Here is a 22034-nt window from a genome sequence, read left to right as displayed (position 1 = left end):
GGAAATGGCATGATAGCAAGTGTTGCCATGTAGATGTATTCTGTGTACATTACTCACAGATATCTTGTTTTGGGATTGCTTTCTGAAATTGCACACATGGAGTAACCTTTTCCTTAAAAGAAGTATATGCATAAATGGTCATACTGAAGGATAAAATATTTCACTGTTTCCGCTTAGGAAATATATAATAGCAAAAGAAGAAGAAATTGTGAGCTATTTCAAGATTATTAGCCCTGAGAATGCTAGGGAGTCGATATTGACCCTGGTAGCCACAAACAGGTTGAAAGTTAAGGAGAAACTTAGGATGAGTTCATTTTGAGACAACTTGCTTGCTGTAAAAATCCACAATGACTAGTTTCAGGATGGGAGATGCTCTGATATTCCAAGAAGCATGTACAGTTGATATTTTTAAATACTCACAAGTAATATAAAATAATAGATGTCCTTGCTTTCTTGAAATTGTCAGCAAAATAAATGATGTTTGGGGCAGTGTGAGATTGCATAGTTATCCCCCCCCCCCCAAAATTCCACATATACAAATCCACTATGATTGCTGTGGCAGTTCTACAAAGTGCCCAACAGACAAATAAGTGATATCGCACAGTATATGGTGCACTTATGTAAATTGGTCCTTCATATAGCTGGAAAAAGAACTCAGTGGTATTATTAACTATCCAGTAATATCAGACTGGTGACGCACAGGGCATGGTTTTCTTTCCTTTCCTCATCCCCTTGCCTCCAGTGAAAATGTGAGCTAGTTACCTAAAGTTTAGAGATAAGATTATCTGCATTGGTAATAAAAGAAATCCAATTACTGCCCACTACCAGTAATAGAGTTTCTTTTACTAGCACTGCAGAGAAGCTGGTCTGTTGTATGGCCGAGGACCTGCCTACCTTAGGGACCGCCTCTCCCCATATGTCCCCCAGAGAGCACTGAGATCTAGCTCTCAAAATCTTTTAAAAATCCCTGGGCCAAGAGAAGTTAGACTGAAGACAACCAGGGAGCAAGCCTTTTCAGCAATGGCCCCTCAATGGTGGAATCAACTTCCAGAGATGATGCGAGCCCTGCGGGACCTGAATCAGTTCCGCAGGGCTTGCAAAACCTTTCTCTTTCAGCTTGCCTTTAAGACAGAACCTGGCTAAATTGAAATTGACCTGTAGCCATCTAGCCATCTTAGGTATGATTGTGATCTATAGCACCTTATAGCACCTGTTTATCTATTTTAATTAATTTATATAATTGAATTGTATTTTAAACTCTTGTTTACATTGTATTTTATTCTAATCATGGTGTTCCATGTCTGTGAGCCGCCCTGAGCCCGCCTTTGGCGGGGGAGGGCGGGATATAAAAATAAATTTACTTTACTTACTTGTATGAGCATAAAGGTACAATGGTTTTTAAAAAAAAATTATACTGAACAAATGCACAATAGAGCTGTTCTCCCTACTAAAACAAGGATAGCAACTTTAAGCTGCATTGTAAGCACAAAGCCTGATACTGGCAATGTGCTTTACTCTGAAAACTTTGCCTGTGGAAAAAATAACAATATACCTACTCATCAAAATACCTTGGAATTTATTAGGGTGTTGTAGAGACATGGGGACCAGAGTTGTGGCAGTAAATGTATATGCATGTATCATTTGCAATTATCTGGTTTTGGAGTTTGTGGTTGCTCTGTGAAACACCAGTTTTAAAAACACAATCAAAAATTAAGACACAAACATACTCACATCTGAGATTTTAAGAGCACTTTATTGTTCATTAAGGCTACTTTAAGTACAAAAAAAAAGATGGCCTGCCAAACCTTTTTTAAAAATCTCTAGGTGAAACGAGGCCATAGAAGAATGATATATTACAGATTTACAAACATGGAGAGCGTTGTTCAAGCTGAACTGTAGACACTGTGGCTCTGTGATAAAACATCATGTAACAGTGAGGCCAATATCCCCTCCCCCCATTCTGCCCACCCTGTAATCCCCTTTGGCTTTCACAAAATAATTTCCATGGAAATTTTCCCCTCCCCCCCCCCAATGATTAAGCATGGGACACCTCACATCAAACCTATAATCCTAAGCACATTTATTTTTACATAGGTTCCACCAAAATCAATACAAATAATTTCCAAGTGTTGTGTGGATGAATGCCAATCTTTGCCCACCACAACTACACTTACCTATCACAGACAGGTAAACCTGACATTGTTCTGTTGTGCTTCAAAGAGATGTCAGAGGAGTTTCATATCCTCACAGAGCCCATCTACAGTCATTAGTATTTTCCTGTTAGACTGCTCAGTAGCCTGTAGCAATAACACACTAGTGGCTATTAATTGCTAATGCAGTGTTCTCATAGAATAACTGTGTTCCTGCACTTTTACTGTATTACAGACACATCTACAAACAAAAAAAGATCAACTTTTTTTTCTCCAAACAGACAAAAAATGAGAGAATGATTACAATAAAGGAAAGGGAAAAATTAAATAGCTACATATCATTAACAAATTAATTGTTCCTCAAAAAATACCTACAAATTTCTCTGTACATTCTTTACGCACAGCGTAATGATGGTCTTAAAGTCACCTATATAAAAAAAGTGTTGTTGGTTTTCTTCTGCAGTTTTCTTATAGGGAGTTGGGTACAGAATGCCAAAGCAGATTGTGCATTGACTACCCATGATGAAGATAGTGAAATGGGTGAGAAGGGAGGAGCTTCTGTTGGCCTTTTCCTGCTTCTAAAATTAGGCAGCCTTACTCAGAGAAAACAAAAATAATGATAATAATAAACATCATATTCTGGTCTCTTACTCTATTATTTTTTTATTAAATAACTTTTAACATTGAAAAAATGTAAAAGCCAATATGGACCCAATATTGTAACACTGACCAGAATACATCGTGTAGTTCTAATTCACAACCAGTTCTAACCTCTCTCTCTCTCAAAAATGGACCCTGTCTTTTCATGGAACCCAGTATATTAAAAACCCACTAGATGTAACTTTACTGGGGTATGGTGGAATGTGTGGGAGGGGGAAAAGAAAGGGCAAGTTGCTGCATTTAACAAAGCTGAGAAGCTCATTACTAACACAAATCTGTTCTTTATGCCTGCCTCTATTTACCTAGTTACTGGCTATTAATACAGCAAATGAAATAAATGCAAATAACATCTTTATAAAAGGTTTTAAATGGAGGAATGTATGGTGCATTGGCCTAGATTTATAAGCAGCCTTAATAACTAAAGATCATTATTTCACCATCTATCAGTTAGTCAAGATATCTGAAAAAGACCATTTTCGCAACTAACTAGCTTACGCATTTCTAAACCTTTCAGTAAGCAAATTCTTATTAAATAGATGATGCTGCAGATGGAGTAGTGAATGAAGCGAAAGCATCCTGCACTTCACAGCATTCGCTACAGTATAAACGGCTTCTTTTGTGGCCAACGTGAGGCTGTCCATGTCTGCTGGCTGCTACTAAAGGTGAATAACAGATACAAATATCAGAGTACAACTGTACCAGCAGTAAGTCTACCTAGGGCTGTTACTGAAAAAAAAAAAAAACTAGTTCTCAAAGTCTAATAAGTATTATGTTTCTTACTGTCTATACATTAATAGATACCAGCTATTTCTTTTTAAACATGCATCTTTAAAGCACTATTGAACCCTCTGACTTCAGCTCTATTCTAACAAACTGCAACGTTAATAAAAATTAAAATGCCCATGATCGGTCAATTAACGCAGTCCAGTTGCAAGCACTAAGCACCTGACAGCTAAAGAGAGAAAGACCTATAACCTGTATGAGACTTCCCCTTCCTAAGCAACTCTGCTTTCTTGCTTTAAAGAGAAAGAAATGTCACCCTTAGACTTTTTTCCCCAAGCAGTTTGCCCTCAGAATATAAGCATCGTGCGTGAAGCTGCTATGCAACTTTAGACTTCCTCCAATAGTGCAAATCATACATGACAGTTCTTTTCAAGTATATACATACAAAGTTACTTCACAAAGAGAGAAGAAAGCAATGGAAGCGAGGGGGGGGGGGGGACAGGACAAATTTCTAATCTCAAGAAGCTAATCAAAGCACACAGTATTTGGGTCAACCAACTGTACAGAATGGCTTTTTTGCCCATTAACTTGCTTCTGCATGTGTTATAAAAAGGGGGGGGGGGGGCAGCAGACTTGCATGAGAGGTTTCTTTGGTAACTGAGGCAGGAAAAAACGAGTGCTACATCATAGAATTTATTTTTTAAATCAAATAGTTCCTGCTATCTTTTTAGGGCACACTTGTATAAAAACCAAGCAAATACTTAAAAATTTGTGTTGCTGACAACTTATCTCACCTCCTTTTCTCCCTCCCAAACACTATTACTGTTTGAGCACTGTTCCAAGCTCAGTCAAACCATGCAAATTCACGTTGGGATGAAGAAACTGGTCCTTTCTTCATGAGACTACAGAAGGTGAATGATTATGGTTGACCATATGGGAAGAAGGAGATGATGACTGGCCCCTCCTGGAGGCAGATTCAGGACTGCTGGACACTCCATCCTTTGCAGCTTTGATCTGAAGCCATGTATCTCCAAGTGCTTTGGCGAAGTGGTCATCAACTGATCCCGTAATAGATACAGAGTTTGTCACTGGCTCTGGCTCCTTATAATTCTTGCCAAGGCTTCTACGGAAGTGCTCTTCCACCACTGGATCACAGGCAGTGGTAGCTTCATGGGAGAAAGAAATGAGAGGCACCAATAAGAACCACCCCTCCAAAAAAATCAATTAAGAACAAAAATGCTGACAGTTTTCATTGCAGCTGCTTCTGTAATAGCAAAATACTACCATTTTTGTTCACAACACAAAAGAAAAATGAAATAGCCTTGCTAAGATTGCATTAATTTTAAAATTCCAATTTAAGTTGTTGAATATTTCTAATTTTCAATGTTAGTTATTTACACACTTTTCTAGGATTCCACAGGAAACGTGATAATTTGCAATTTTAAGACTAGAAACAGAGGGAAAGACAATTTTTATAGTTTCCTTTGCAACAATTTAGCTTGAGTCTTTGACATTGCTTTCTGTTATGTTTACTTTCTAAAAACAAATTGGTAGGGATATGAATTCTTTGTTACAAGGAACAGTAAGACAAATTTTAAAAATAAGAGAACTGAAAAGGATTTATTTCTACAGTTGCCTTCATGACAAACTGCCACAGCTACTATTTGAATGTGTATTTAGGCTTTATATTTGCTGAAATGAATTACTGAGCGTACACAATTGTTATTGTTGCAGAAAATAAGCAATCTGGGAAGAATACCAATTAGTTTTAAAGAAATGTTCCCAAAATGAGGTAGACGGTTTCATGATGGGGGATCAGAGCCTGCCTTTTGTAGCATATGGCCTGTGCCCTTGTATTTTTGTTCTCTTCATATCAGGAAATAATTTGTATATTCTTTCCTCAATTTGTACCTTGTCCTGCATTCTACTGACATGGCTAAATAGTTTTACACTCAAGGGGAACTGGATACTATCCCTGCCTCCACCTTAGGAAGATCTGGTTTACACCAGAGTACATTCTTCTGATGATTTGAACCCAATGTGGCAATTCTGCTGCACACTATGTTTGTAATGCTAGAGAAGACAGCAAAGGACAGATACTGATCTGACTCAAGAAAGTACAAGCAGAACAAGACTGAACCACTACTAGATTTAGGGACTTGAAGTACAAAAGAATAAGAAAAAAATATTGGGGAACATATTTTTTCCCACCCACAGAGTTTGCTTAGAAATTTTGGCATGAATCAAGCTTTTAGCTGCCAACCACAGGGAAGGATGATCCCAATAAAAGTTCTATTGCAGTACACAATTACACATTTAATATGACTCTAGCATACCCCACTTCCTCCCCAAACCTCACTGTACTGCTTAATTAATTTCTTACATTAGATTTATATGCGAACTTATGTATTAGCTTTCAAGTGTTAGGGAAGAAAAAAACCCTCAGTGTTAATGAAGCATTACTTACTGCTAGATGGTCTCCGGTAACTGGCTGGCATGGCAGTGCCACATCCACTGTGCGCAATTGGACAATGAGAGAGATTACAGTTACGATTGCTTGCAGAGGCACATGTGATTACAGATGGACGGTTCTGGGTAGGGCAGAGAAAAGAACAGTCATTCAGCACAGCTGCTACCTCACGTAAAGCAAACAGTTCAGTTCACAAACAGAATAAAATACGTCATAACCAACGGCCTGGTTCATGAGGATTCACAACAGAAGGAAAACACTAAACTACCTGGGCATAAGAGTAGCCTTCTACTTGATATAGTAGGTAGCGTTCAGGCAGGCAGTTTCTTGGCACTCAGAAATCAAAGAATGTCTTTGTGCAAGCTCTTTGTATCAGTGGGGAGCCCCCTAGCTTTTGAAAACTGCAATTCAGTGCAAGATCAACATAAAAAATCTTTGGAGTACTATGTCAAGTGGCATCTGTAACTACAACACATGCCAAACTTCTAGATAGTGGTCTCTAACAGGCAGCTTGTGAACTACTGATCACTAACTGGCTGCTTCAGAGTATCTTATGAATCCCCAAAAAAGAATATGAAAAGATCTACTCTAGGCTTATTCATTTATTTTTTCAAAAAGATTTTATTTCATGGGATCGGTCATTGTGCTGATGAGCAGGTAGCTTCATTGGTGCTCCTCCCAGTCCGTGTTCATAGGACAGAACAAAACAATGCTGGGGTGGGAGAAATAGCCCAGGATACTTTTACATTTGACAGAACTAGTTCTCATTAAAGAAATGGTTTGTGACCCCTGTTCTAGGCCAGCAGATTTGGGGATGAAGATTTAACACTGCACTGCATCACAGTAGGTGAATCAACCCAAGTGCAATGTATGCCTTGTTTCTCTAGCCAGCACATCCAGGGTGGATAAAAAAATATATTATTAAAAATGGATTTTAAAAATTTGAACCAGATGTTCTGATTCATTCATTACAGCCCCAATGTCAATCCCTCTCTCCCAGAGGTTTCTGTAAGATTACTTTAAATATTTTTTCTTATCTATAAGATACCATCATAGATGCATTTTGCAGTTCTCAAAACTGAATTCATGACTGCAGAGATACCATGTCTCTTCTTAATAGCAAAAATGTTTTAAAATAAACATACGGAGTTGAGAAAGAGATCTCAGTTCTATTGTTACTCTGCAGGTCTATCTGCACAGAATAAACTCTTTACATCTTAAGTGCTAAATTTCAAGAAATCCAATGAATAAAAGATTGTTTGGAGTGGAATGGGTCTAGATAAGGAGGAGATGTTAAGGTCTAAGTGTGAGGAAGGAGGAACAAGCTGTACAAATGAAAGTGAAACTTTCTGTTCAGAGTGCTCCAGAAGTCTTCAGATCTTTCTAAATGCAGCCTCACGGATGTTCAAGCAAATACAAGAATACACATGCCATACAATGATATTATTTAAATTAAAACAATTTAAAAGATTATTCTAAATGACTATTTTTCTTCTTCTAAAAAAGGACAGCAGAAAAGTTGTCCAGACATGAATGACTATCCTATTAAACTGGAGATAATTATGAAATCATTGTGAGGTGAATTATTTTCAAGTGGTAAATAACCAAACACTCAATTTTCTGATATAGCCTTAAAACTAACCTGAAAAAGCTATTATACTAAAAATGAAACCTTCATCTGGGTTTTATACAGGATAAAACTGAACTGAATGAATATCCCAAATATTCAGCTACCGATATGACTCAGCCTGAAAAAAAGCCTGCCTCTTTCCTTCTCCCCTCCCCCTATTCACACAAGCCAAGCCATACATGAGTGAACTTGAAGTAGCATGAGTTCACCCACCTCTTTCTCCATTATATCCTACAGCAGTGGTCCCCAACCTTTTTGGCCCCAGGGCCAGCAGAGTGGGGACACCCAATTTGGCCCCCAGCCCCCCTGCGGTGCCTCCTTCTCCCCCCATTTTCCTTCCCTGTTTCCTCCTCCCTCCTTCGCCCCCCACGTAGCCTCGCCACCTCCTCCCCCCATTTCCTACTCCCTCTTCCCCCCCGCACAGCCTCATCACATCTTAAAGGTGCAACTTGACTCCTACTCTGTTCTACTGTTTCATACCAACACGGCTGCCCACTTGGAAATATCCTCCTCCCCCATTTCCTCCTCCCTCCTTCACCTCCCCCTCCGCTGCATGGCCCATTGCAAACAGACCATGGCCCGGTACCAGTCCCTGGCCCAGGGTTGGAGACCCCTGCCCTACAGGGATGGCCCCCATAGTGTATAATGGAGCCAATTAAATTCAGCAATTCCAATTATTTCTCGAATCCCAATATAAGAATGATTCTGGAATACTGGGAAATACAGATATTTTTCAGGTTCAGTGCACCTGAACCTGAAAATTACCAAGTTTTGCACACACCTAGTTGTATAAATTAAGGCAAGCAACACGGAGCCTTTACGTAGAAAACAATGATTTAAATAAAGACTTCTTGGCTAGTGATTTAAGTTAATTTGATTTAAATCAAATCTACCCTGACCACAACAAAGAAAAGCAACAATCACTAGCAAAGCTACTCTGATTAGCTTCCGTGTGTTGACAATAAAATTTCCACAATATAGTAATAGAGCCCAAGAAGCATGTTTACAGCACCAAAGAAGCTTAATTATGAAAAGATCCTACTAAAAGTGCAATTATGAACCCATTTTTCAGAGTAGTTCATGCTGTTCTTACTCCTTTTCCTAACAAGTCAGTGAAATAAATGCCAATATTTCCATTTATTATTGATGCAAAACAGAACTTGAGTGCCTTTTCTAAGCTTACATAATGAAGCCATGAGGTGACAACTGAGCCAAGATCTGAGTTCAAGACTACCTATGAGAATGGTCTGCATCACAAAGACCTGTAGGGTTGCCAAGTCCAACTCAGAAAATATCTGGGGACTTTGGGGGTGAAGCCAGGAGACTTTCCCACTTCCTAAAATAAATAAAAATTCAGCAATGCAGTTCTCCTGAATACAGACTTCATTTCCTCATCCCCAGCAACTAAACTTCCATTAAAATAAAGTGAAAACACACATTCTCACAAATCAGCCAAAATAAACACCAAGAATACACTTTTGTGATCTCACTGGGGCAACTTCCTCATGTTACTGAATATAACCATCTGCTGTATTTCAACCAACTTCTTCAGACTAATTAGGAAAATGAAAGAACAGCCTACGGGGTAAGTTTTCCTCCAAACAAGCAATCTGCTCCCCCTGCAGCTTTTCTGCCTAGATTTAAAGGCGCACACACATTCAGAAGCACAAATAGTTGCAAGTCTCTTCTAAACCTGCTGAGGTTTGAAGGCATGTCATGGCTGTCGGGGTGGGGATTTCCCCACTGGCCAGCTGGCTGGTGATAGGAAGGAGCCTGAAAAACTGGGGGATCCCTGCCCGGACCTGGGAACTGGCAAGCTTAAAGACCTGCCTGCTTAGAATCCAGAAGAGAGTTACAGTCCTAAAGACTTTCATCATCCAGCCTGTGCTTCAGCCACAAGTGTATAGTAATTAAAAAGCAGCAAAGAGGAGATAGCACAGTTCAACACAAGCCCAGTCAAACAAAGCAGCCTGAGAGGAGATTATATTTTACAGCCAGAGAGATGTTGCTTGCTGGTTCGTCCTGCTTCCAGGGGAAGAATACCTTTTGTGACTGTCTGAACCAACAGCAAACTCTAACATGTTTAAATGAATATAAGAAGAGGAAGGAACAGTTAAGTTGAAGATCCATTCCTTTGTTCCTTTGAATTCTTTCAAGGCAAGTCTGGATGTCGTGTTATACCAAGTTCATACTTGTAGAGTCATAGGAGCAGTGTCCACATGGCCTGGTCACACATGTGAGATAAGTGGGATGCACAGGTCTGTAAGCTGGGACATTTTATAGTGAGGGAGCATGAGTATACAAAGGTGTGGTGGGAAGTGAGGTTGCTAGGTTCCCAATATTCCAAATGTCAAAACTCACTGAGTGAAGCCTGATGTTCTCACACACAGATAACACCAGTAAAAACAGTACATCCACACATCACTAAGTATTTGCATGCAGTCACAAACACATGGCTTTGAAGTGGTGAGATAGCTAGCAGACCAAAACAAACATGGATTTTAAGTGAAACGTCTCATTTCCTACTACAGTAGTGATACCAAGTAAGTATGCATAAAAGTCTTTTAAAGGGATACATTTATTTGTAACATAGCATATCCTCAGTTATCTAGATAAAAGGGTTTTGCCTATAATCATAACTCCTTTATTGATTGAAATAGCATGCCTACAGCCTTCTCTGAAGAAATATTGCCAGGAGGTAATGTTCAAAACTGTTAGGAAAGTTGAGGGACGGAGGAAATAGCAATTAATCAGTGTTTCAATTGCTAAAATGGCACACTGCCCTGCAATTCTCCCCTTCTAACCTAGAAATTATTCCCTACTACCTTGTATATAGACGTGTGTGGTTCTGTGAAGTGAACATGTGCAGAGCATTTGCAATCTTGGCTCCAATTTAATAAGGACCCACAACACTTTAGTTCTGTTTTGTGAGCGATAGTGGGGTTTAAGGACTGCCCACATTCTATGGCTTGGCTCTTACACAGCATGAGCTCATATGAGATGTATAAGTAGTAACCCCAAACACACACTTGCTTCAGCACCTATATCTTCCGTAGTAGTGTCCCTCTGGGTCAGTGGACCCAAAGAACATCATGAGGATTGAAGTGGAGGGCTGCAGCAAGAGGGGGAGGATTGTCAAAAATAACCCCTCTCCTCTTCTACAAGTCGAAATGCCTACCATGAGAAAAAAATGGAGCTTAGAATCCAAGCCTATGACTCCTCAGTAGGGATGTGCATTCAACAATACCGAGTTGAAGAAAAATACCTCGAAAATACCTTGTCAGTATTTTCCAGATTTTTTCCCCAAGCAAATATAAAGCTCAATATTGTCTAAAACTATGAAATGGCTGAGCTTTTGGAGCTGCTGGATAGCTGGTGTTTAAAGGCACTGCCTTCCCTTTAAACACCTTCCATGTGAACTCACTGCTTCAAAGTTCACTCATGGTGCGACTTGCAAAAGGGACAATCTCCTTTAAATGCCTTCCTCCCCCTCAATTGGAAATGGAGGCACCTTCTTTTGGGGCTCATAGAATTGGACCCCCAGTCCAATCTTTTTTAAACTGGGGGGGGGGGCATTTTAAGAAAGGCACCAGCAGTTATGCTGTAAATTTTAGTGCCTCTACCTTACAATAACAGCCCACACAGATTTATTCTCCATTATACCATATGGGCACTATTAACTATAATGGTCCTCCTTAGGGTATAATGGAGCCAATTTTTTTGGCAATCCTGAATATTTACTGAACCCGAATACCATGCCAGTATTTGGATTCAGGAATTTCAATATACCCAAATCCCGAAAATATCAGGGATGCTTTTTTTTTTTACATAGCCCTTCTCCTCAGCAGTTTGGCCTTCTACAGTGCAGTACTTCATTTTCAGTAGTTTAAAGATGCCTGCACATTACATTTCTTCAGTCTTTCAGCCCTCCATCTGAGATTTTGGGGGAAATGAGGGCAGGAGACTAACAGTGGTTACTCAACAGTCAGTAACAGGCATTCTACACATGGTCAGAAGCAAACATTCATTTACCTAGGCAAGTTACAACAAGGGGGTTTACATTAATGATTAAACATAGAAACTAGGCTGAGTGAAGATGAACATTCTTCTTTTCTGCTTCTGCCTCCTCCACCCCTTCTGCTCCTAAGGCAAATTTCCCACTACAGAGGCAGCAGCTCCCAAATAATATAACTCTCACTCCAGTTTTCTGTTCAGTGTTTTCACTTGTCACTGCAGACATTCTAGAAGAAAGGAACAAACCAGAAGAAGCAAAGGACCCAGGAATAAAAAGTTGCCTACCAGATCAGGTCAACTGACTCAACTCCAACAATCCTGCAGCTTCTCACCCATCTACCACCAATTCCTCCCAAGGAAATCCAGATAAAATCTGCTAGGTCTCCACCATACCACAAATGTACTTATATATATAAGAAAGCTGGGAATTCAAGGAGGGGGCATGGCATATTTCTGATGGGGTACTGCTGCTATACAGCATGGCCATTTCCAATGCAGACAGCAGCATTCCCAGAAGACAATTATGTGGAAGCACTCAACTAGCTCCTGAATCTACATGTGACTAGACTATGTGCACACTGCTCCTACAATGTTTTGATCATATACAAATCAAACCTTTACTGAGGTGGGCATTCTCCTTTCACAGAAACCCTTTCACAGAAAGGGACAAGCACAGTACAATCATGAACTGTAGGCATAGGCTAGTTTTAAACATGAATAGCACGTTTCAATGCAGCATCTTATTTGAGGGAGCATCCAGCCATGCCTCACAGTCATTAAAAAAGTGATAATCACCCAAGTACAGTCCAGTAAAACAGTTTCTGAGGTGTTCGTAAGCATGCCAGAACTGGATGCCAAGCTGAGAAACAATAGCAAGACTTTTTCAAAGAACCATAATGTCGTCAATGGAAGCCTCTCCCTTCCTCATCTGTCATCACTGAGCTGATGGCAGAGAGGCAAAAAAGGGGGGTGATGTATGCAGAACAGCACCACTTCGGTTTGTGCACTAGGTCACACAAAACAATAGTGTCTCAAGCATATGTACAGGGATGCATGAAATATCCCTCAAGTCCCCCCCGCCCCCGCAAAAGCCAGAAACACTATCAAATGATAGATGATTGAGTGGTGAATTATCTTCCAAACCCATGAAAAAATGATCCTAATTTCCAAGAGGTACCCTTATATGTTGCTATTTACCGTAAGTCACAGTAAACATATCCACTTCCTTCCCCACCCAGCTGAGAGTAAATAGTGGGGGAGGAGCAGAGTGGAAGTGACAGTTCTGGGCAAACAGTAGTCTAAAAAGGAGGGAGGAAAACATGTAGTGGGCAAGGAAAGCCGTTTTTACAAACAACTGTAAGAATTTCCCTAAAAGAAGAGTGAGGAAAGGAGGGAAGGGGGGAGAGAGAGAGAGAGAATAATGCTCTCCATAGTATAACCCTGTCTGAAGACTGTTGGAAAAGGTCTGCACCACCAACCTTGCTTATTTCCTCCTAGAACACAGGAAACTTGGGCGGGGGCTGTTTAAAAAGTCTCCAAAAAGGAATTAGGAAAGAATTTATCAGTTAACAGCACAAGGTAGGTAAAAATGCCACTGGCTCTGTGCACAAGTGACACACAGTGAACAGGATTTCAGTGATCTGTGTCTTCCCAGGTTTAAGATCAAGCAGGTCATGCCAGACCTCTGGCCCAAAGACAAGTTCAAACTTCACCCTTATCATATCCTCTCATGGGTTTCTGTCTCACGTCTCAATAAACACTGATTTCCTACAGAACATATGTCTTCTAAAAAATCTTACTAAGAATGGTCATTAGAAAAGTCAATGGTTAGTTTTAAAAAATCCATGGAAGTTCTAACAATCCCTCAGACATATAGGTGCGTCCTTAGCCAAATGTCTGCAACTCTAAGGAAGGAGTCATCTGGCTCAAAAAAATCCGTAGACACACCGGCCTGCCCAATCTGAGAGGAGGAGAAAATGAGCAAGAATCGCTACTCTCCTGCTTTGTATGAATAAATTCTCTGACATATATAGAAAGGGTTTTATTTTTAAAATGTAGGAAAACATTTAACTCATATTGTTCTCCCATTTGCAAACTGAAGTTGTAAAGTCTAGGCACCACCTTATCTATTCTTTGCATAAAAGCAAGACAGTCTTTTGGAAGCAGCAACTCCTTGTTTGCCTGCTCAGGGGGAATTCACTCACATACAAGGAATTGAAGCTTTCACAAGATAGCTACAACTGCTGAGGGGCTTGTGTGGGGAGAAGCAGCTCCTGCTTTTTTCCCCTCTCAGAACAGAGGGAAGCTGGCCTCTTCTGCCTTGGAAGGCAGGACTGAATGTCTGTGGAAGGGAGGTTTCTCCTTTCATCAAGGCTGGGCAAACCAGGAAAAGGACTCCCATGTACTATATGAAGAGACTTAAATGCATCTTTTGCCAGTCACTACCAGGCTGTGTCACTCATCAGAAAGCTTGAACCACATTTCTCAGAGATACACTTTCCAAATGATTTAAAACCTTTGTAAAAAATGCTCACTGCATTAATATGCATGTAAAGTTGCAAATAGGGAGAAACTACGAGATATAATTATATTTCAGAAGACAAGATTACCTGCACAACTACACACATATCATTTGAAAGAAAGCTACATGTTAAATATATACACCCCAGACTCTAACATAACAATCAAGATGCCAAGTACCTGCTGCCGTTCCACCGACGTCATTGTAGGAGTGATGCTGATAGACCGGGTAGCATCCATGCTGTTTTTGGTCAGTGCTAGAGGTTGATCCATGGTTAAGCTTGGGATTGAGGCATACATGTGATTAGCATGAATGGTCACTGTTGGCGCAGCGGCCCGGTCAATTGGACTGCGACTTCTTTCTCTGTGCTCTTTCCGATAATCCCCATTGGCAGTCTTCATTCTAAAAGAAAACAGGCAGATTATTACAGCTGCATGCATCTTTTTTCAGGCAGTCTAATCCAGAATTAGAATATTTCAGCATGTCTTTTTTCATATGCTGATATTTGTCAAGCAACTAAATATACACACACAATCACCAGCTGAACTGGCACTACAAGAACAATCCTTTTTAAAAAAAAGGTAATAAAGACATTTGGTAGTATCAACTAACTGTTTGGGAAATACACAAAGAGAAAAGTAATAAACTGTCCACATCATGCACTTCCTACACCTCATTCTTTGACAGTGTTCTGAAGAAATGGTCTATGGCCAGTGCCATTTACTATCAGTCTCATTTTACTCAACTGATACATTCTAAATGCATGAAACATGAAACTATGCTTGATTCATGTTCTGTTAAGAAAAACAGGTTGCTTACCTGTAACTGATGATCTTCGAGTGGTCATCTGTGCATTCACACCCTTGGGATTCCAGGTGCCTGTGCCGACTTTACCAGTACTGAAAAGCTCCATCAAAGGATTTTTGTGTCCCAACCACTGGGCATGCTCACGGACCCATCCGCGCATGCCCAGTAGGTGGGGCACCAAGATCCCGCCAGTTTCCTTCTAACCGCTGAAAGCAACTCCAAGAAACATCTGAAGAACTGCCAGCGGAGGGGAGGAAGGGCGGGTGGTGTGACTGCACAGATGACCACTCGAAGATCATCAGTTACAGGTAACTGTTTATCTTCTTCATGGTCTCTGTGCATCACACCCTTGGGAGATTAGCAAGCTAAAGATTACTTGGAGGAGGGTGCTGGCACTAGACGACTGCAGCCTGAAGCACAGCACTCCCCACACGCATGTGGTCCGTCACACCCGCATCCAAGGCATAATGCTTCACAATGGTGTCTGGGGTCGCCCAAGAAGCTGCTCTGCAAATGTCTGGCAGGGGCACCCCCCTAAGGAAAGCCGTTGCCAAGGCACACGTAGAATGCGCTCTGGGAAATCCTGGCAAAGGGTGTTTGACCAGCAGATATGTTAACTTTATAGTCTCTACAATCCACTTTGACAGCCTCTGGGAGAAGACCTGCTTTCCCTTAGAAGGGCCAGAATAACAAACAAATAGGCTGGTTAACAAGCGGAACTCCTTAGTCCTATGAAGGTAAAACGATAAAGCACGCTTAACATCATGTGTGTGCAAGGCCCATTGTTCCTGTTTCTGCGGGGAAGGAAAAAAGGCCAGTAACAAAGTCTCAGAATGCAGGTGGAATACGGACACCACCTTAGGTAAAAAATGAATGCCAGGAGCAATAGCCACCCCTGGTCAAGAAAACACAGGTATGGAGGGTCCGATCTGAAGGCTGAGAGCTCACTGACTCTCCTAGCAGATTATACATGTGGTCTAAGCGTTTCGTGGAAGCTGCCAGGGAAGATGGTTTTTCCCAGGGTCCTCTGACAGTTTCCAGAAGCACGTTGGTGAGAAGAAGAGTGACAGCAGTAGAAACATCCCATTAAACTATGTCAAAAACTAGGTCGTCGACCTTGGGTTGGGGTTGCTGAATCGACAGACCCAGGGATGTAGCCATCCGCTTGATTAAATCCTCATAGGACTTGAGATCCTCCGAGGGAGAAATTGGGGCATCATCAGCCACTGGCGTCGATGGTGTAGGCTCAGACTGATGTTGATCAGAATCAGCGCCAACTGAACCAGCCGACTCCTTGGCATCCGAAGATTCGGATTCAGATGGGCGGGTGAGAATCGGTGTGGACGGGCGTTTCGATGCTGATGTCGATATCAGTCTCGATGGTTTCGGGTCCTCACGGCGTTGATCTGTAGAGTGGTAAGCCGAACACTGATCCCATTCTCGCAGGTCCCGAGGGTAATGGCAGGAATAAGGTGAATGATAGGGCTGGGAAGGATTTATTATTTATTTATTACATTAAGCTTATATCCCGCCCTCTCTGCAAGCGGACTCAGGGCGGCTCACAACATCACATCACTTCCATTAAAAACCAATAAAACATATAACACATAATTATTTAAATTATTTAAAACATTTCATGGTGCTGTATTAATACAGTACAATATAGCGGTTCAGAAAGTTCGATGGTGACCATCGGTACTCTGCATGGTGTTCTATATGATGTCCAGTGGCAGCTCTCTCTCGGTTAAATGTCGAAGGCCTGTTGGAACAATTCGGTCTTACAGGCCCTGCGGAATGTAGTCATAGCATAGCCCTGTCTATGCTCCCAAGGTGGAAGGGCACTGTGGTACCACTGGTACCTGTCCTCATCACGCTGGGGACGGTCCCCTTGCTCCAGAGAGCTAGCCTTGCCGCGGCGAATGAAACTGACGGGGTTGAGCCGAGGAATCATCTTTGCTTCCTTGTGCCGACCCTGATGAGCACTGCGTAAGATCGACTTGTTCCACATCGATGTTGAAGACATGGGCTGATGAGGAAGGAGATCTGTGGGGCGGTGGCAATAAATCAGGTAGTGCCGTCTCGGTGGCAATAAATCAGGTAGTGCCATATTAAGCATCAGTCGAACCCTTTCAAGGGAAACCTCCGATGGAGTCGGGGAGGCGTGTTCTCCCATTGCAGCTTTGTGTTTTTTTTGATGCTTTGTGCTCCCTGTCTCGCTTGCGTTTCGGCGAAGCGGTTGAAGACTTGGAGCCATGCGGCTTCTTGGTCTGCAGCGTGGATGTCGGATTGGCTTTGTGTGCTGGTGGCATCTTGGTTGGCGTTGGAGTAGCCGTCAATGCTGATTGGTCCGAAGACCCCGGTGCCAAGCTGTGTTCCATCAGCTAAGAAGCTAACGCCGATTGGAGCAATGCCACTCAAAGCCTCGCGGCTTGATTTTTCCTGGTCTACTTGCTGAACTTTAAGCAGTGACCACAGGAATCAATGCGGTGCCCCTCTCCCAAGCAAAGCAAGCAAAGGGAGTGGCTGTCAGTCAGGGCGAGCTTGCTGCCGCACTTGAGGCACCATTTGAAGAACCCCCACATAGACGGTAGGGCCCACTGTCCAGAGGCTGAAAGCCACCCGGGGGGGGGGGGAATGGGGTGAAGATTGGCCGAAGCCTGGACTCACAGAGACACAAGGATACGTCTTTTTTTTTCCCCCAGGAAGAAACAGACGACGATGGAAACAACGAAGGAGAAGACAAAAGGTCAAAAACTACTAGGAACTCAACGAATAATTTTCCAAAAACCGGAGAGCCGAGGGTAAGTCTCAACAGTGCGGCGGTCAGAAAAAAAACTGGTGGGATCTTGGTGCCCTGCCTACTGGGCATGCGTGGATGGGTCCGTGAGCATGCCCAGTGGTCGGGACACAAAAATCCTTTCATGGAGCTTTTCAGTACCGGTAGAGTCGGTGCAGGCGCCTGGAATCCCAAGGGTGTGATGCACAGAGACCACGAAGAAGATCAGAAGGTCTCCTTCTGAGAACAGCATAAACCTGCTGCTTTCTATCCCCTATTCAATAGCGGTGCTTTCACTGAGTGTCAGAGGGCTGGAAGTCTGATCTAGCATGTTTACCTGCTAGGCAAAGCAAAAGGGGGAATTGAAATACTTGTTTTACAGCAGTTGTCTAAAAGGGAGAGAAGACAAAGAACTGCTGCACCAGAGATCTGCCATAAGACTCCCTACTACTGCTTTGTGGTAACATTACCCATCTAAACCAGCAGGAAGAGCTAGAGAAAGCTGGCTTATTTCCTACATTTAAATATCACCTTTTCTGCCCCTGAAAATTCAAGGCAGATTATAGTTCAATGAAAATACAGAAATGGAAGAGAAAAACACACAGGTACTAACTGTTAGAAAAATAAACAAGGATTATATAATGATGAGGTAAAGGACCCTCGTGGCACAGAGTGGAAAAGCTGCAGTACTGCAGTCCGAGCTCTGCTCAAGACCTGAGTTCGATCTCAGTGGAATCTAGGTTCAGGTAGCCAACTCATGGTTGACTCAGCCTTCCATCCTTCCGAGGCTGGTAAAATGAGTACCCAGCTTGCTGAGGGGAAAGTGTAGATGACTGGGGAAAGCAATGGCAAACCACGCTGTAAAATGTCTGCCATGAAAATGTGAAAGCAACATCACCCCAGAATCGGAAACGACTGGTTGCTTACACAACCTTTACCTTTAATTATGAGGTATACTAGGCACTGAAAGATTCTCGAGCTTTTTCCTATAATGTACATAAGATTATAAATACTGCTGTACATAATTATGAAATTGCAATCTGTAGATATTTCTGCATTGCTGTTTTTGAATACTAATTGACATTAACAAATATATTGAAAAAAGTATTGCATAACTCATAGCATTCATTGTTCTTGAATCATTTTGGAATTGTGAAATTGACTTTCATACAGTTTTTTTTAAAGCGTTTGCTCAATCTAGACTGTGGTTTCCTTTGTTTTGTCCCAAACGTTATAAGACAGACTTATTTTCCAGCCTTCAGGATTTTCTATTTTAAGACAGGGGTGTCAAACATGTGGCACGGGGGCCAAATCAGGCCCTCAGAAGGCTTCTAGCAGGCCTCCAAGCAACTGGCTCTTGTCTGCTTCCTTCTCCCTCTGTCTTGCTTCCTTCTGCATCTCAACTTGCTTTGCAAGGTTTGCTCAATTGCCCAGGAGCTACAGAGCAAAACCTCAATGTTCTTCATTGTTTGAGGCTCCTCCCCCTCCTGGTCCCCTGGGGAAGGAGGGAAAGAGCCAGAGCTTCCTTTGCCCAGTTCCCTGGGAGAAATACAAAGAAAGCACCTTTAAGACCAACAAGTGCTAATGTTTTAAGCATGCTTCATTTTAAGTTTTTTTAAAAAAAATCTTTATTGGTGTTTGTGTCATTTAAAAGGTTTATATCTCTGCTACCTAATCTTAAATAGGTACACACATGGCCTGGCCCAACAAGGTCTCATTTATGTCAGATCAGTCCCTCATAACAAATGAGTTCGATACCCCTGTTTTAAGGACCAAACTTTCTAATTATTGCTACCACACAAGAGCTAATTATAAACCTCACAGCTGCTGGTATTTTTTAAAAAAAACTATTAACAAAAGCATTGTAATATATAAATCAATAAGGGGCAACCATGGTTATCATCATAACAAAAAGCTAACCATTGTCCCACACCTAAACAAGCTCAGTATTGCTACTGAGAATGACCAAGTGGCAATTGCCGTAAATGACAAATGAAAATACTTGGCGCTAAAATGAAATGTCTAGGCACAATGGCACCTGGGATTTGCTGAGCCCTGGTTTAATGGTGTGTGAGGGTTAAGAGTTTACAGATCATGAAACATGGGGGTATACGGAACTAAGTGGGAGGCTTCAGTAAGCCCACAAACTAGGCTGGTTTGCAACAGAATGTACATTCAACATGAACTGCAGTCAATCCCAGTTCTCTGAATAGCACACCTGGATTATGTATATATTTCTCTGTCACCTATTTGCCACATTTACCAGACTATATGATGGAGATCCATAACATATATATGTGCAAACATGATGGAAGCTGCTAGTTTTACTAGAGAACTAGTCAGTGAGGGACTGGAAGCATGTTCAACCCACCCTGTCACTGTCTCTAACAAAAGAAGGGGACAGACACCTTCAAGAGAAGGGGACACTCAATAGGGGAAGGGGACACAATCACTTGTATAATATGCCTGCATTTTCCTCACAATTGCACAGACAGCAGAATGAACGGGCAAATCTATCAGGGAAAACATTATGGTCAAAAGGATTACACCATGATGGTTCTCTACATTCGATCATCATTTATTAGCATAATGTATGCATGGCTGAATTTCAGTAGTTGTGCTTAAGGTCTATATTCGTTTTGTGTGTTGGCATTTATTCAAATTGTCTTCTTTGCCTTTTTTTGTACTTAGCGTAATTGCTTAAATCGAATAAAGAGGTTCACAGACAGACAGTATGTCAGTGCAACTTGTGAGCAGAGGGCTCCATTCTTTCCATTGGACACATTAGACTTATTTCTCCAGCATTATAGTCATTTGGGAGTTATATTTCAGCAGTTCACCCTAACCTCCATAAAATATAGTTTTTCACTGAAATACTAATTACATGTTTTGTAATTGCACTTGAATTGAAAAGCTGTTAGTAAATCAGAAGCACATTTGGGATGCGCTGTAAATAGACATTGGGCGATTTCCCACACAGCTTACCGAGGAGCGAAGTCCCTCCTCACTGCGCAGTGTCTGCTCGGATTTCCCACCAACTGCTCCACGGATTCAGGAAGTGCCGCACCTTTTGCGTCTCAAATGGAAATTGCTAAAACCCTAGTTTACGTTAGCAACGCAAAAGATGCGGCACTTCCTGAATCCGCGGAGCAGTTGGTGAGAAATCCGAGCAGACGCTGCGCGGTAAGCTGTGTGGGAAATCGCCCATCGTCTTTAGCTCCAAATAAGCATGATCATCTGCAGTTTGCTGTCAGAACTCTACACCCAAGGAACAGTAATACCTTAAAAACAAAAAAAACTTACACATTTCTCAATATCATCAAATCAGGTTCTGACTCCCTCAAGAAATATCCAAAGAAACTGAAATGCAGCTGTAATACAGTCAGTGATTGCAATACAATACAGAAATAGCATTCCAAAAAAAGTGCAATACAAAATAAATAATTAAATAACTATAGCAGGAACCCAATTTGAGTAGCATTTTAACTGCTGTCTACCTATAAAAATGGGTCTGGGAGAGATGGCATCTTAAAATATTTTTAGATGCCATCCAGTGGTGGTAAAGATTGCCACTGCAAGTAGTAAAATGGATGAAAGAAATTAAATATGTGGAAGAGAGAAAAGCTTAGACCTTTCTCACACACACACGGACTCCAAAAGGCCCTAATTTGAAACAAAAAAGATTTGGCTTTGACCTCTCAACTCAGCACTATCTACAGGAGTTCTGTGGTTTTGTCAATGAAAAAGTCTGCTGCCAAGTACTGCCAGTTGGAACAATCAGCTTTCTTGAGAAACTCCTTAGAGATAGGCTTTAGCTTAAGATAGGTGAAGATTTTATTTATCTGTTCTCACCTTACAAGGGACTTGTGAGTTTGCATTAGTGCTAAGACAGACATGAATAATAACTGCTTTGATACTACCAAAGGAGATTAATCTATTGTTTCTTTACCCTGGCATGTTTCTGTAACCTGAAAACACAAAACACAGTTCTAGTCTAATTAAGTATAAAAAAACCTTCCTCTATTACCATCATAAGACTGAACTAAAGTGCAGACAGCTGAAAACTATGCCTTTCCACCAAACATCGTCTGCTTTTGTTATTTTAATGTTTCCAAGAAAACGTTCTGCGTAACTTAAAAGTTCACACATTGGTAGGTCCCAATAAACCTGCTTTCATTGAAATCTCTTTTGTCGCCTTCCAGTACTTGGATCTATGATTCCAACTTGCCTCCCAGAAAAGGTTCCACAGTTCTGACTCTGTCTTACAAATGACCAACTTTCTA

At 41.4% G+C, this 22034-nt stretch overlaps 1 protein-coding gene across 4 annotated transcripts in view; it reads right to left on the bottom strand.

The window, feature by feature from the left end:
• Nucleotides 1-1734: 1734 nt before the first annotated feature.
• The window catches only part of VGLL4 (vestigial like family member 4), a 163350-nt gene continuing 143050 nt past the window's right edge, over nt 1735-22034 (bottom strand). For all 4 annotated transcript variants that reach the window (XM_060239873.1, XM_060239872.1, XM_060239875.1 and 1 more), the window contains 3 exons: nt 14348-14570; nt 6001-6124; nt 1735-4699 (listed from right to left, as the gene is read on the bottom strand). In XM_060239873.1, coding sequence (XP_060095856.1) covers nt 4428-4699; nt 6001-6124; nt 14348-14570 — 619 coding nt within the window. In that variant the 3' untranslated portion in view covers nt 1735-4427. The remainder of the gene's footprint in view (nt 4700-6000; nt 6125-14347; nt 14571-22034) is intronic.

This window comes from Heteronotia binoei, chromosome 5 (genome assembly GCF_032191835.1).
Source record: "Heteronotia binoei isolate CCM8104 ecotype False Entrance Well chromosome 5, APGP_CSIRO_Hbin_v1, whole genome shotgun sequence".
Taxonomy (NCBI): Eukaryota; Metazoa; Chordata; class Lepidosauria; order Squamata; family Gekkonidae; genus Heteronotia; species Heteronotia binoei.
The sequence above is the reverse complement of the archived record's forward strand: the minus strand, read 5'-3'. Positions and strand labels throughout refer to the sequence as shown.